The sequence below is a fragment of the Euprymna scolopes genome, chromosome 36 (genome assembly GCF_053919585.1).
Source record: "Euprymna scolopes isolate OS-2025 chromosome 36, ASM5391958v1, whole genome shotgun sequence".
NCBI classification, from domain to species: Eukaryota; Metazoa; Mollusca; class Cephalopoda; order Sepiida; family Sepiolidae; genus Euprymna; species Euprymna scolopes.
This window is the reverse complement of record NC_136517.1, coordinates 5,519,880-5,535,481: the sequence shown is the minus strand read 5'-3', so window position 1 is coordinate 5,535,481 and position 15,602 is coordinate 5,519,880. Positions and strand designations below refer to the sequence as shown.

General features: G+C 33.6%; 1 protein-coding gene across 1 annotated transcript in view; it reads left to right on the top strand.

Moving 5' to 3' along the window:
• The window catches only part of LOC145260307 (cytochrome P450 3A8-like), a 65,193-nt gene extending 49,839 nt beyond the window's left edge, over positions 1 to 15,354 (top strand). The window contains exons 9-14 of the mRNA XM_080118195.1: positions 1,126 to 1,249; positions 2,691 to 2,848; positions 5,045 to 5,133; positions 8,171 to 8,308; positions 10,176 to 10,338; positions 15,052 to 15,354. Coding sequence (XP_079974321.1) covers positions 1,126 to 1,249; positions 2,691 to 2,848; positions 5,045 to 5,133; positions 8,171 to 8,308; positions 10,176 to 10,338; positions 15,052 to 15,129 — 750 coding nt within the window. The 3' untranslated portion in view covers positions 15,130 to 15,354. The remainder of the gene's footprint in view (positions 1 to 1,125; positions 1,250 to 2,690; positions 2,849 to 5,044; positions 5,134 to 8,170; positions 8,309 to 10,175; positions 10,339 to 15,051) is intronic.
• The last annotated feature ends 248 nt before the right edge of the window (positions 15,355 to 15,602 follow it).

Sequence of the window (15,602 nt, the reverse complement as noted above, 5' to 3'; positions counted from 1 at the left end):
AAATATGCAATAAATATTAAACAACATTTAAAATATGCAATAAATATTAAACAACATTTAAAAGCTTCAATAAATATTAAACAACATTTAAAAGCTTCAATAAATATTAAACAACATTTAAAATATGCAATAAATATTAAACAACATTTAAAATATGCAATAAATATTAAACAACATTTAAAAGCTTCAATAAATATTAAACAACATTTAAAATATGCAATAAATATTAAACAACATTTAAAAGATGCAATAAATATTAAACAACATTTAAAAGCTTCAATAAATATTAAACAACATTTAAAAGCTTCAATAAATATTAAACAACATTTAAAATATGCAATAAATATTAAACAACACAAGGGAAGGAAACGGGGGGGATAGTTTTTAAACCAAATATATTTTCAAATTTGGTTTGGTGTAGTGAAAATTGATTGTGCTTGCAGTCACGGAGGTGGGCTGCATGTGCGAACTCGAAACCTGGGGGATGGAAGACGAGAAGGCGACGAATCAGTAGGTTCCAATGCGCATTAATTTGCATAAATGAGATTATATAAGGCCGGGAGTTAAGATATTTGGGAGAGTCGAGCCGTTGAGTTCTCGAGAACCGACTGGGACCTGGTTAGAGCAGAGAGTGTCGCTGAGAATCGAGTCCCAGGTTTTTTTTTAATTGAAGTAAAAAATGTTTAAATACAAATTAAAAACTATTTATTATCAAAATTTACCATGATTTTTTTAGAGTAGTGATTTCAAAATTTGTATTTTTAAAAAATGGTAAAATATTTTTTGTCATGTCGGTGTGATTGTACAGAACAATAGTTTCTTTTCATTGATAAAAGTGTTTTCATTTTAATTATTAGAAGTATAATAATCTCAGTCAATGTTTTTTTTTTCTTTGAAGTATTTGAGACTCTACCATCTTTTTGTAATTAAAAACTCCAAGGGTGATTAAATATTATGTACCCATCCTTGGATGGGTATTGCAATTAGCTTATACTTTTTTGAAACACAACTACAATTCCAAAGGGAGTTTTATGGTCCAATCGTAAGCAGTCGCGAGTTCCTAATTTCTGTGCTTCAATGTGTTTTCTTCATTAATAAAAGTAAATATTTTCTTTTAATTATCAGGAGTACAATGATTTGCTCCAAATGATGATCGATACGCAGCGAGAACCCAATTCTTCAGAAGAAACTAATGGCACAGTTGAAACAGAAGCAGAAAATACAAATCAGAAAATGCCAAAAAAAAGAAGTAAATTTACCAATTTTAATTCAATCACTTTCTTATTCGATTTCTATCTTTTTTTTTTTTTTTTTTTTTTTTTTTTTTCAATCATTTCTTTGGATTTCTATAATAATTATCATGAAAATAAACGTCTTCAAAATCTTCACAATTCTTTGCAATTTTAGAGCCAATCATGTAATACCTATGAGTGCGTAACTAAAATCTGTCGTATAATTTTTTTACTTCCTTAAAAAACATAATCATGTGCAACACAGACCATTTTTTAGAGAATGAAGGGTTTTTTTTATTCAAACTAATCGATTATGTTACAATTAATTATGGCTGTTATCCTTCAAGAGTTGGAATCAGAACATAAACAAGAAAGAGAGATGGAATGGCAAATATATAGAGAAAGTTAATTATGCTAAACACATTGCCACATTTGTTCAACGATATTTATCACGTTTTATCTTTAGTATTTCATCCATTACTTCTTGAAAAACATTGCCATAGCCAACTATTAATTTTAAAGACTTTTGCTCTTATGATACTGGATTTTACTGACCGTTCGTCTACAGCACATTTAATTGTTAACATGTATTAGTTAGTAGATCACTAGCCAACCTACTCACGTCTATTAGGTAGGAAAGAAAGTTCTAGCAGAATTTTAAATTTTGATTTCAAATTATTTATTTTCAAATAAGTTTTCATTATAACACCTTTACTTTATATATCATTTAAAGAGCGTTTTTTTTTTGCTTTATCTAATCGTTTAAATTACAATCGTTTAAATTACAATCGTTTAAATTACAATCGTTTAAATTACAATCGTTTAAATTACAATCGTTTAAATTACAATTGTTTAAATTAAAATCGTTTAAATTACAATCGTTTAAATTACAATCGTTTAAATTAAAATCGTTTAAATTACAATCGTTTAAATTACAATCGTTTAAATTACAATCAACAGAACAGCCCTAATTTTCCTCAATGACAGTGCCTGACTGCTCGTTGCTAAACCAACTCTGCAGAAGTTGAACAAATTGGACTACAAAACTCTGCCTTATTCGACATATTTTCCAGACCTCTCACCTACCGATTATCACTTTTGTAAGCATCTCGACAACTTTCTGCGTGAGAAATGCTTCAAAAACCTAAATGATATCAAAAATGCCTTCAGCAACCACCATCGCCACCAGAACACAAGATTTTTATGTTATTGGCATAAATACACTTGTTTTGCATTTACAAAAGTGTGTTGATTCTGATGGTGCTTATTTTGATCAATAAATTTTTGTTGGAACCGAGATATAATTCATCTGAATTTAAAAGTTAAAAACTGCAAGAACTTTCTTGTCAACCTAATATTAACATTTTGAATTGCTGTTTGGGCAAGCTACGATTGTATTACTATTGTATTGTAAATACTATAAATGCATTGTCATTTTTTTTTTTTTTTTTTTTACAGAATTTACTGATGAAGAAATCATTGCCCAATGTATAATCTTTTTTTTGGCTGGTTACGAAACAACAGCTTCCACGTTATCGTTCATGGCCCACAGTCTGGCTTTAAATCCCGATATTCAGAAAAAGATACAAGACGAAATCAAGGATGTATTAGGAGATGTACGTAACATTCTATTTTTTTTTATAAAAACAACAGAATTGTTTCTATTTTTTAGCTTTCGACTATTGTTCCTGCTGTTGATATGTTATTTATATAATAACTAAGCAGTGATGGTGAGTAGGTCTTGCAGGGGGTCTGGGGTCTCTGAAACTTGGATGTTAGCTTTGCTCTACAAAATGTCATTTGTCGTCTTGTGCATTTGCATAAAAACAAAAATAAAATATCTGCCAATAAATCTCACAATAAGTATATGTATATGTAGATTATCATGAGACTTTTTTAAAGGTTCCCAACATGGGGCCAACAAACTCCTAAAGGATAGTTTACAGGAAGGTTACCCCTTCTTAAGGTTAACAATAGACACATGTCCACAGAAAATATCTTTTTGCAAAGATTCCAGTGCAACACTTGAATAAAAACACCCTCAATAAACAGAGAGAGAGAGAGAGAGAGAGAGTCGATTATGGTAAGTGCATGGCTCACTACCTCACGGCTCTTTCATTCTTAGTATTTCCTCCAAGATTCCTTGAAAAACTTTGTCATATTCGACTTAAAATTGATTTATGTGAAAACATATTTTAATTGCGAATTATTTTATATTTTCATTTTGTGATGGTCATTTATTTAATTAGATTGAAATCATTTAAAATTTTCAGGTAAAAAATTGCTTCCTCATCCCCATACATCCAATAATGCATTTACTAGATGCATCGAAGGAGATCATCATGGATGTATGGCTTTCATGCTTTTTTTTCCACCCCAAATAAGGCATATTGCACTTGGATGTAAAAGACCCCTTGATATACTGAATCAAAATATAGAGAAAAGAGAAAAAACGAGATGGAGAGAGAGAGAGAGTCAGAGTCAATTATGGTAAGCACATTGCTCACTATGTTACAGTTCTCCTGAGACCATATTTATCATGTCTTTCATTCTTGGTATTTCCTCCAAGACTCCTTAAAAAGCTTTGTCATATTTGACTACCTATTTCAAAGATTTATGCTAGTAGAATATTGGATTTCTACATTACACTTGTTTAATTGCTATTTTGTACTAGCTAGTATATCCACTAGTGTCATTTGTCATGGCAATCAATGATTGAGAAGTAGCATTAAATGTTACCATTCACTTACGGTCACATTTCACTACAGACTGTTTTTTGTTTTTTTTAGGATTTCCGCCATTGGCTTGGATATGTGTACATTCATTTGTCTTTTATGTCTATTATAAAGTGTGGTGTCATCAGCAAATACCTGGTTTTGTCATGTCTTTGCATAAGAACATTAAAAAATATGTTTCATAGCTGACCATATGTAACAGAGCACGTATGAGCGTGTGGAAAAATATCAGCAGAAGCTGTAAGATATTAGCAGCAGTAGCCGAAGAAAACACATATGCAAATTAGAAGGTGTGGTGGAAGATGCTAGGATCGTGATCAAGAAACTAAATTAACTTTCACCTTATAATTCAGAGATGATGATCGATACCCTAAACTATGTTTCACCTTATAACACAGATGATGGTTTAAACCCTAAATTATGTATCACCTTATAATTTAGAGATGGTGATAAATACTCTAATTGTGGTAAGTGCATTGCTTAAGTGGTGGTCAATATTCTAAATTATGTTTCACCTTATAATTCATAGATGGTGGTTCAAACCCTAAATTATATTTTGCCTTATAATTCAAAGATGATGGTCAATATCCTAAATTTTGTATCGCCTTATAATTTAGAGATAGTTATCAATACCTTAAATTAAGCAAAAGAAAAAGTGATGGGGAGAGAGAGAGTCAATTGTGGTAAGTGCATTGCTCAAGTAGTGGCCAATATCCTAAATTAGGTTTTACTTTATAATACAGAGATGGTGGTCAACACCCTAAATTATGTATCACTTCATAATTCAGAGATTTGTAGACAAGACCCTAAATTCGGTTTCCTCTCGTCTGTACATCAGATTAAACGAAAAGATATTGACAAACAATACTCAATTCCTAAGGCAGATTATGAATGAATAATTCTGTAAATATCATGAAATAAATGTGAAACAAAAAAAATCAAATTTTTAAATGCGTCTTTGCATTTCAGAGAGGTTTTGTTGGTGCATTGCATTTCAGTTTAAAATAGGATTTTTATTGCTGAATGCACAGATTGAGTGCACACATCTTAGAAATGTCTGTTATTCATGTTTTTTAGGAACCTGCTGATTATGAAAATATCCAAAAGCTGACCTACCTTGATCAATGCGTTTCAGAAACCTTAAGGAAATATCCGATAGCAACCAAGTAAGATTTATTAATGTAAATGAATAAATATGAATGTTGGTCCCACTTTTCACACTAACGATAAAGTCAAAACGTCTTCTTAACTCAACTTAACTTGACGTTAACTCAACTTTACACAATAGACGCACCATCTTTTTTTATATAATGCGTTTGTATATGCAATATTGGTTGCAAAGTTAATTAAACTGCAAATTGGTTTAAAAAGAGGAATTTTATTAATTATCTACTAGCATGGTCTGTGAAAATTCCATAGCGGACTCTTTCATATGTAATATATTGATGTTGGCTTTCTGTGGATGTTCAGCATAAATGGAGATGCCTTGATATCATTGTAGCTCTTTTGTTAAAACTGCAAAAGTATTTATCTAAGCTAGCAGGGACACCTGAGCTAGCCTGGTCGTAAAATGTTTAAAAATGATATTTTAATTTATGCAGATTTTGTATATATTATTATAGAGTTAATGTTCTATCGATTTTTTTTTTTTATGATAGTTTCAAAAATAAAAAAATATATCCCTATGACTTGGATGCATCAGTTTTAATCGAAACCGAAACTAAAACTTATGAAGAAAAATCCTGAAGAATCTTAGAGTAGATGAAACGCGGAATATTCAGTGTAGCTTAATCGCCATATACATTTTATAACTTACTAACTAGCTCTACCTACGTATTGAGCACTTTTGAAGTAAATACTTAAAGTTTACGCATAAATCTATACTTTCGTATATTAATTTTATGTGAGTAAATTAAGTAGTTATGTATATATATATAACTTAAGTTCCTTCAGCTATAACCGTAAGCAAAACTTATGAAGAATTCTTGGTAAAATTATCTATAAAAAAAAATTGACTTGAGTGCCATCAGCTATAATCGAAACCGAAACCAAAACTTATGAAGAATTCTTGATAAAATTATGTATTACAAGAAATGGAAGACCATAACAATTAAACGACAGTCACTTGGATGTAATCGTGACACACAAAATAAATTACACACACGCTATCCTATTAATATATAGATGTTTTGAATTTGTAAGATTTAGAAGCCAAAACAATGCACATATATATGTTTAAATAAAGAGTTATTTATTTAAAGTCCTAATAGTTTTGTCGATATAACGTTTTCTTTAGGCATAGAAACCTTTCTTTTTTTTTTGCCTTTTTTTGCCTTCCTTGTGGCATAGTGTTATGAGAAAAGAAGTAGTGGAAGGCATTAGGCCTTGATCGATTTAACATGTTCTTTGCCATCGTCGAAAAGGAAAAAAAGAAAGAGTGACTGGTGGCAAGGGAGGGGCCGAAAGAATAGCTTTGTTATACAAAAAGAATAGACAGAAAGCAAACTGTGACACAAATGTTGTCGGAGTAATGTCTGTAGATTTGACGGTTGATGTAGACCATTAGGAGGGTGCCGTTTTTCTTATACTGTTTCCGAGATGCATGTATTTTGTGGGAATGTACACAACCATTGGATGGTTTGTATAAACTTTTGTCGACAAACAAAACTCTGAGACCTGATACAAGTTTATTGGTCATCAACAAAGGTAAAAGAATGCTAAGATATTTAAAGAAATAGAAGACTATGCTAAACTAGATCGGCGATGATCACCGGAAAACCTCAGAAAAAAAAATCCTAAGCAAGATGGGCCAGCAAAGGGAGATAAATGGTGTGTAATTTATTCTATGCTAAACAAAACAGTCCACGTGGTTTTTCAACAGTGACTTTTTTGTTTTTAAATGTTTTAATCATGTTTTTCCTATTTACAACAAAATTATGACTGAAATGTTTATTATTTTTAATTAATGTTTTATGTATTTCAAGTAGCGAATTTTATGAAGTCGGCAAAGTCAACTAGTATATATGCAAAAATCGCCTTTATCTTTCCTAAACTAAAGATTTTCCTCTATCTGATTGATGTTAACAACTTTCTCGACCAAACATACGTAGAATAAAACTTTTCTATCAATCATTCATGTCAAACAAAATTTATGTTCAATTAATTTCATTGATTTTTATATTTAAATCTGATTAATATTTTATTTTTTAGTTATATTTAGAGGAGGGCGGATGAGTTTTTAACCCCCTTACATCACATCTACTCCCACTATCACCATGGACACTGAAATTCAAAGAATACAGTATGCACAATGTTCATGTCATGTTTTAGTTGTAAATAATTGTAAAAGTATGGATCCATATATCCTACAGTGTCAATTGAATAGTAGAATAGAAAAGACTCTGAAGCCTTTCCTGCGCATCTAGTCTACAAGAACCATAATAAGTGTTTCTCTGCTAATCACGACCATGTTTCCAATCATCTTCCTTATGATTAGACTTAGCAATTCCTGTTCAAGATAAGTTCATTTGGGGGTTCGCTTTGCTTCCCAGGCAGGCACCTTACAGAGCAATCAATTGTGCTTTGTTATGGGTTAAATAATATTAATATTGTGGTGGCATTCCTATTGATTATAATGAAATATTAATACATATTTGTTTTATTAATTTATTTTGATGCTTAATGATACAATTCACCATGATCGATGACAATCTGGAATCTACTTGATGATTAGATGATTAGATTCCTTGATGATCGATGATTATTAGAAGGATGAAAACATTTTATTAACTCAAAAGTTAGCCATAAGTACAAGGTGGTTCTCAAAGATTGACGTCGGAATTGAAACCGTAAATTCATAAAGATCATAAGGCAGTGGAAAAACATCACTCAATAGTCATTTTTTTAATTTTTTTATTCAATTTGCTGTTTTGGTCGGCATCACCCCCCCCCCCCCATGCCTTATGTCTCAAGATGCAAGATTTTTCTTGATAGACTCTTACACATGGCTTCGTCTTTGTCAACAATCAAAATGGAATAATTGGTTAAAAAAGAACTATCTTGTTCCCTAACCAGATACGGTTCAACAATTCATTGCCAATGAACGATGCAAAATTTGCGTGAAAGGTGATAATGTACATATAAACGAATGTACAAATATATAATTAAATAGACTAAATTTCTATATTTGCTCTTTTGTTTCAGGGTTGTAAGAGAAACCGGCAGAGACATTACAATAAAAAATTGGAATTTTCCAAAGAATGCAGAAGTAATCATCCCTATTTACGCCATTCATCACAATCCAGAGTATTGGCCTGAACCAGAGAAATTTGATCCTGAAAGGTGATTTATTTATTCTTTTTAAAATTCTACCATATATAAGATGTATGTGAATACAAGTTTTCTATTTTTAGCTCCACAACTTGGAGATAAACTTTGTATGAATTGGATTGTCTCCCTTATATCCTAATTGGTTTTCTAATTCCGGATAATTAACCCCTCAACCCATAGTGTGACCCCTACAGGGCCGGAACAGATGCACAGGCTTGAAAGAAAGATGCAACTGACTCCAATCTCTGTGGCATCACCTTTTGTCTCTGTCCGGTGGTAGGATTTGTCCCCGTCGCCATGATTCGCTTACTTGTCTCCAATCTTGGTCCGGCTTCCAAACTGTCAACAGGGTCGATCTGAAAATAGACTGCACTTCCAAGCAACGGCGAAGAATCAGCGTTTTCCAAACAAACAAAAGAAGTCAAAGATTAACTTTTTTCATAACATAAAATAATTATTGCATTAAATGTTATGAATAGTATGTACACAAGGTGTTAATCACTCGTACAAATTAACAAAGTTCTTCGTCTGTTATCATCAGTTTACACTTGAGAAAAAAATCAACTTAGCAAAGAAAACAGAGGCATGTCTCAACCAGGTTACAATGGGTGGAGGGTAGGAGTGTGTGTGTGTTCTCTGCTTCTGATGTCTCCGTTATATAGGAATCGGTTAGTTGTTACTCCGCCTTCTTGATACAGGTCCCAAACTGTCACCAGCCAATCGCAGCCGACCCCTTCACTGGGTCCAGTAACTTTCCACTTCCCAAAGGTGGGGGGAGGTCCGAGTATTTCCCACCAACCTCTTAACGCCCTGACGCAGAAGAAAAAAGAAATAAAAAAAACGACCTTTAAAATTATCCAAGAGAAAAAAAAGGTTTTCAATTTTAACGAGCCCCTTCTTCCTCTCCTATTTGAATTCGTCAGCGGCCAGCCATGACAAAACTGAATTATTATTTTGGTAAAAGCAATAAATATCCATGCCCCGTGGATTGGCGACTTTTATGGCTTCACTATCAGATGTCATATTCCTTAAAGCCCAATTTATGAGAACTAGTGTATCTTGCAATAAACATTTTTTCTTTTGTCTTTCATTTATCACCGTCACAGTGGAATGCTTTTCCCAAGGGTCTTCACGATCGATTACAACTTAACTGGCTATCTGATGGCTATCACTTACCTCGATTCTCTGGAAGTCTCTCAATTAAAACATAAGTGGCAAATTCTCACTGCTTGGGAAATATATATTTATGGTGCCTATTTGAACCTTTCAACTATCTATTTTGTGGGGGAATCATTTGATCACCTGTTAAGAACATATCTACCCTTTTCTTTCATCATCATCATCATCATCCTGTTAGATTCAGCAATGCGAAATCTCCTGAATTTGTGCCAAAAGGACCACCCAAGGGACCGGCTGCCTCTCGACCCACCAGCAAGGTTCTCTATCTTACCCCGTCGGGTCACATAGTGCTAACAATGTATGTGAATATAAGTCAGCCATATTTTTGTTTTTAACAATGTTTTTCTCGCTATAATTCTCAAAAATCATTTTGGTCTATCTCCCTCACTTTAGAAATTGACTTTCAAACCACCATATCTCTGGCCAAGTATTCATTTATCCCTCCTACTCTCAAGTCTTTGTCACTGCCATGTTTTACTTGAACCTCCTTTGTGAACTGATTCTACATCTGCTCATCCACAAACTATCATTCATTCTTTCAATGTGACCATACCATCAAAGATTCCTGCTTTGCTCAGATCTTCCTCTGAGATTGGCAGATCTAATGCAACGATAATGGTCATATTGATAGAAGAACAAAGACATTAAATTACAGGTTGATATTTATTTTTGTTGTTTTGTCTTTTTGAAACTGCTACAGGTTTTCCCCTGAGGCACAGAAGAAGCATGTTCCCTTCACTTACATTCCATTTGGCGGAGGGCCTCGTATTTGCATTGGACTGAGATTGGCTCAGTTGGAACTGAAAATGGTCATCACACAAATTCTACGCAAGTTCAAATTTGTACCTTGTGAAAAAACCGAGGTAAGATATTCAAATTGTACACTCGACAAATAAACACCATATTTAATTATTGATCTAATAAAAAAAAAAAAAAAATATATATATATATATATATAAATATATATAAATATATATATTTACTTTCCAAAGTAATGCCTCCAATATTTTATTCTGCCCAAATGGATGAGAAAGGATTGCAAATCGCATTGTTATAATGGCTGAACTTATGCATTCATGACCTGAAAGTTTCACAACTCTGTTGCAGATATTGATGATGTGAGACTCTAAGAAAGAAATTCCTGTCATAGACGTGCATCAAAACAAAGATGCATTATTGAATTCCTGGCAAAAGTGCATTGAGAATGATGGTGACTATTAAAAAATGAATTTTGGAGCACAAAAAGTTGCTCGTTTTAAAGGTAACTGTTGTAGACCCGTGCTAGGGGTTACAAATGAAAGAAACCACAAGTAGTGTAAAGTGTATAAAATATAATGTGTATTTATCATAAATAATACAGGAGCAACTAAAGTGGTATGAGAGGAACGTGTTCGTAGCATGCGGTTAAACCTGGTATGAATGTCTCCATTTAGTCCCTGAAACCAGTGGTATTCATAGGACTGGTTGATTCCACTTAGTTCTGAAATAGAGGTGATTTTTACCCCACAACACCCTCCTCTCGAGCTTTCATTCCTCTGGGATGATCATATAGCTCTTTTTCCTGAGGTTGATCTCTCTCGGGTCCGTCATTTTCTTTTTCCTGGAGGACCAGCATTGTCTGGCTGCTTGGGGTGTTACCAAATCGAATGTGTCATATATCTGGTCCATTACTACTTCTTGTTCAGCAGGCGGTTGTCTTTCGTCATCAGTTATATGTTTCCGAATTTGGTTTAAATGCTTTTAGTGCGTAAATCTTGGACCTTCGATAATGTAGACCATCCACTGGACCTTTCCTAGTTCCCACATCGTGCTATTATTTTTGTGTACCTGAAAAAATACCTTTTTAGGAAATATAGTATTTGCCAGTTTCACCTGTTTTAGTAAAAGTTTCTCAAAGACCGGCCTAATTTTCTCGCGAACATTAACTCTGCCAGCGACATCTTCGATAGAGTCCTTTCATTTGGTGTAATTCGGTAAACTTGTAAAAACTGTTGTAACACTTTTTCTTAGGGCGTTCCTTTAGCCTTCTTCAGGGCTCTTTTCAATGTCTACAAACTTCTCTGGCTGACCGTTCAATCGGGGATGATAGTTTGGCGTTATGTGGTTAACCTGGAAATTCTCGCAAAAGCTTTTAAAATCTGCTGAAGTGAATTGTGTGCCATTGTCTGACACTAGACATTCAACCACACCAAACCAAGCAAACAATTCATGAAGAACACTGATTGTAAAATCCGTTGTTGGACTTTTACATCAAAATACCTCAGGCCATTTTGAAAAATTGTCTACCACTATTAAATAATAGTTTCCATCCAGTGGGCCTGTGTAATCTACGTGTATTCTTTGCCATAGGTGGTCTGCTTTAGGCCACGGGCTAAATTGTATTGGGGGCGCTTTGCAGCCAATGCGCATCCCTTACACAACTTTACCATGTCTTCTATATCAGTGGCCATATTCTTCCAGTAAACATAGGACCTCATGAGGCTCTTTATTCGTGTAGCCCCAGGGTGCCCTGTATGAAAATCCTTTAGAATTTTCTTTTGTAGTGTAGCTGGGATTACTACTCTTTCTTGGTACAACAGTACTTCATTGCACGTAGAATAAGCTTCCGCCACCGATTCAATCTGATTGAATTTTTTGTTTCATTTCTTTGATGAAACTATCTTTTTCAGCCTCCCTTATTATATCTTCCAAAGTGACTTGTAGTTCCTTGATCGTATTACATAGTATTTGTGTATAGTCCTTTTCACTTTGTAGTTATGCTATTACTATGTCTACTAGCAGTTCCCTTGATTTTGGGATTAATCACGACAATCCGTCTGCGTGACTTGACTTCGCAGATGTAAGAAATTCCATACTGAAATTGTAATTCAATAGAATAGTCCCCCATCTTTGCAGCCTGTTGGCTGTGTAAGTTGGCAGACCGTTTTTAGAGACAAAAATGGTTATAAGCGGCTTTTGGTCAGTTTGTAATTTAAATTTACGACCGTGTAAAAATCGGTGGAATTTTGTGACACCGAATATGATTCCCAGTGCTTCCTTTTCGATTTGGGAGTAATTCTTTTCGGCAGGAAGTAAAGTTCTTGACACATGGGCGATCGGCTTAGGACCTGTCAAGCATCTTGTATAGAATGCACGCCCCGATCCCATAAGAACTTGCGTCAGTTGTGACACTAATATCTTGTTTCGGATTGAAATGAGTTAGGGATAAATCTGATGTTAATACATCTTTTAATTTCTTAAACGCTGCCTTGCACTCAGGCGTCCAGTCCCATTTTTTGTCCTTTTTTAATAGTACCTTCAATGACGCACAAAATTCATGCATGTTCTTAATGAACGTTTGATAATAATTCGCGAGCCCTAAAAAACTCTGCAATGTAGTTACATTATGAGGTTCTGGCATGTCTTTTATAGATGTGGACTTGTCTGGATCGGGTTTCCTCTCGTCCTTATCTGATATGACCCAGGTATTTAATTTGTTCCCCCCAAAATTTGCATTTTGCTTCCTTCAATGTGAAGCCGTATTCTTTTATTCTGTCAAACACTTGAAATACATAATCTCTATGTTCAACATTTTGACTACGCATAAGGATATCGTCCAGATAGCCTATTGCGAAATTCAAAACGCTTAGCAAAATATCGATTACCTGTTGGAAAATTGCAGGTGCTACTTTTATACCAAATGCTAATCTATTGAATTTATAAAGTCATTTGTGTGTTGAGATACACAAAAGTTTCGAGCTATCTTCCTCTATTGGTATTTGTAGGGACGCCTCGCTAAGTCTATTTTGGAAAAATATTTCCGTCATTTAACTTAGCGAATATTTCGTCTGGATATGGTAGCAGGTAGTGATGGTCTTTGAGCGCCGCATTCAATCCTGTCAAAAAGTCCACGCATACCCTAATCTCTTTGGATTTTTTTTTCATGTATATGGTGGGAGCTGCCCACTCACTATAGTTAATAGGGGTTAAAATCCCAGTGTTAATTCGATTCTTTTTCAATTTTTTCCCTCTAAGCGAATGTCACGCTCCGTGGCTTTTTGAATATTGGTTTTGCTTCATCCAGCAATTCAAATCTCGCCTTTATTTTTGTGCAGCATCCAAGCTTTTCAGAGAAAACACTTGGGAAAGATTTTTTGAGATCTTTTTGAGTTTGTTGACTTTGGCCGTTAGGTTTTGACTTTGTGACAAAAATCACTCATTGGCGAGTCCCATAATTCAAATTCCTGAATCCATTCGGTCCTGAATAAGTTTGTTGCATTCCTTAGAATGAAGACTTTTTGCTTTTTTGTTGTTCTTTTCAGTGACACATTAATACCTCACAGTTGTATAGTAATGTGTCACATGTTATTGCGTTCGTGGCATGGCATGTCAATTTGACAGTATTGCTCAGGATTGTGTTGTGTCGATTCGACAGTATTGTTCAGGATCATGTTGTGTCAATTCGGCAGTGTTGTTCTGAATCATGTCGTGTCAATTCGACGGTGTTGTTCGGAGTCATGTTGAGTCAACGGTATCATTCGGGATCGTGTCGTGCTGTATCGTCGGAGGTGTTCAGGATTATGTGGACGAACTTGTTCAGTACCATGCTTCTATGTGTGATATAAATATATGTACATATTTATATTTCTTTTTCTGGCGTTCTCTCCTCTTTTGAAGCAACACTTCCTGGTATATATATATAGGATGAAACGCGGAATATTCTGTGTAGCTTAATCACCATATATATTTTATAACTTACTACCTAGCTCTACCTACGTATTGAGCACTGTTGAAGTAAATATGTAAAGTTTACGCATTAATTTATACTTTCGTATATTAATTTTATGTGATTAAATGAAGTAGTTATATATATATATATATATATATATATGAGTAAATAAAGAGAAAAAATGAAGGTATAAAAATATAGATTTATTTATTTACTATAAGAGTATACATTAATTAGGGGTGTTGGGTACGTGGGAACTCTTTATACCATGATATTTCGAAAAAAAAAAAAACACACACACACAAAAGAAAACACAAACTCCAACTGTGTATCGATCAGTTGTGCTCTGAGTGTATGTGATAAAGGAGCCACTAAACATTGCCTTTTAATAGCTATCTGTCGAGACATCTTTGTTGGTCGGTTGATAAGTTCATCTCAACATCTACTAAAAATTCTGCCTGAGCTGCTTTGCCATCCACTGTCATCCACTGTCGCCAACTGAAAACTGTCTGCAAAACTAACTCTGACACCTAAATTTATTGACTCAAAATCGGAAATCTTATGTCCTGCCTTTTGTCTAAGCAGAAAATGACTTAAACTTTCAGACAGTTCTATCTGATGATCCATCTCATTTCCGGCCCTCTTGGTGTGATTTGCTGAATGATGTTTAACTATTGTCCTGGGTCATTTACTTCCAACAATTTTTCCTCTAATTTTATGAGTTACTTCTTAATAGTATCACAACCAAAGAAAATAATTCAAGGAGATGTGAATAATTTATTTGTCATGATGCTTTTTATTTATATTCTAATTTAAAGATGACAAAAATAAAGACAAATTTGTATATTTCTTTTCTTTTTTATTACAGTATCCAATTGAGTTTGGGAAAGGCCCATTGTTGGCAGCCAAAAACGGAATTACCTTGAAAATTGAGAAGCTGCTATAACAGACAAAACTAATCATAAACACCAAGATGAATGCACATACATAGAAAGTTGGTTAAGATTTTCTACCAAATAAAAAAACTAGAAAATTTAAAGTTTATTTAATTTTTATTTAGGATTTTATTATCAAGTTTATTTGAAGTGAAAAAATGTTCAGAAAATTTTAATTAAATAAAATTAAAAACTATGTATTTTTATTCTTTAAATAAAAAAAAAATGAAAATGTCGTTTATTTAATTTGAATAAATCTTGTAATCTGAAAGTATGAAAGTAGAAAGCTTACTTTCAGCAGCTGCAGAACTCTCGCTTCTTTTATTTTGTCCTTTAGTTCTCACATTCTATAAACGATGTTTCTGACAAAGAGAGAAGAATTGCTGCATTCTAGTTGCAGACTAGTGGGTGTATATATTGCATATTAGGTTGTATAGCTTTTGTCTATGTAACCGTGACCCTGTACATGTCTCTTAATGTATGT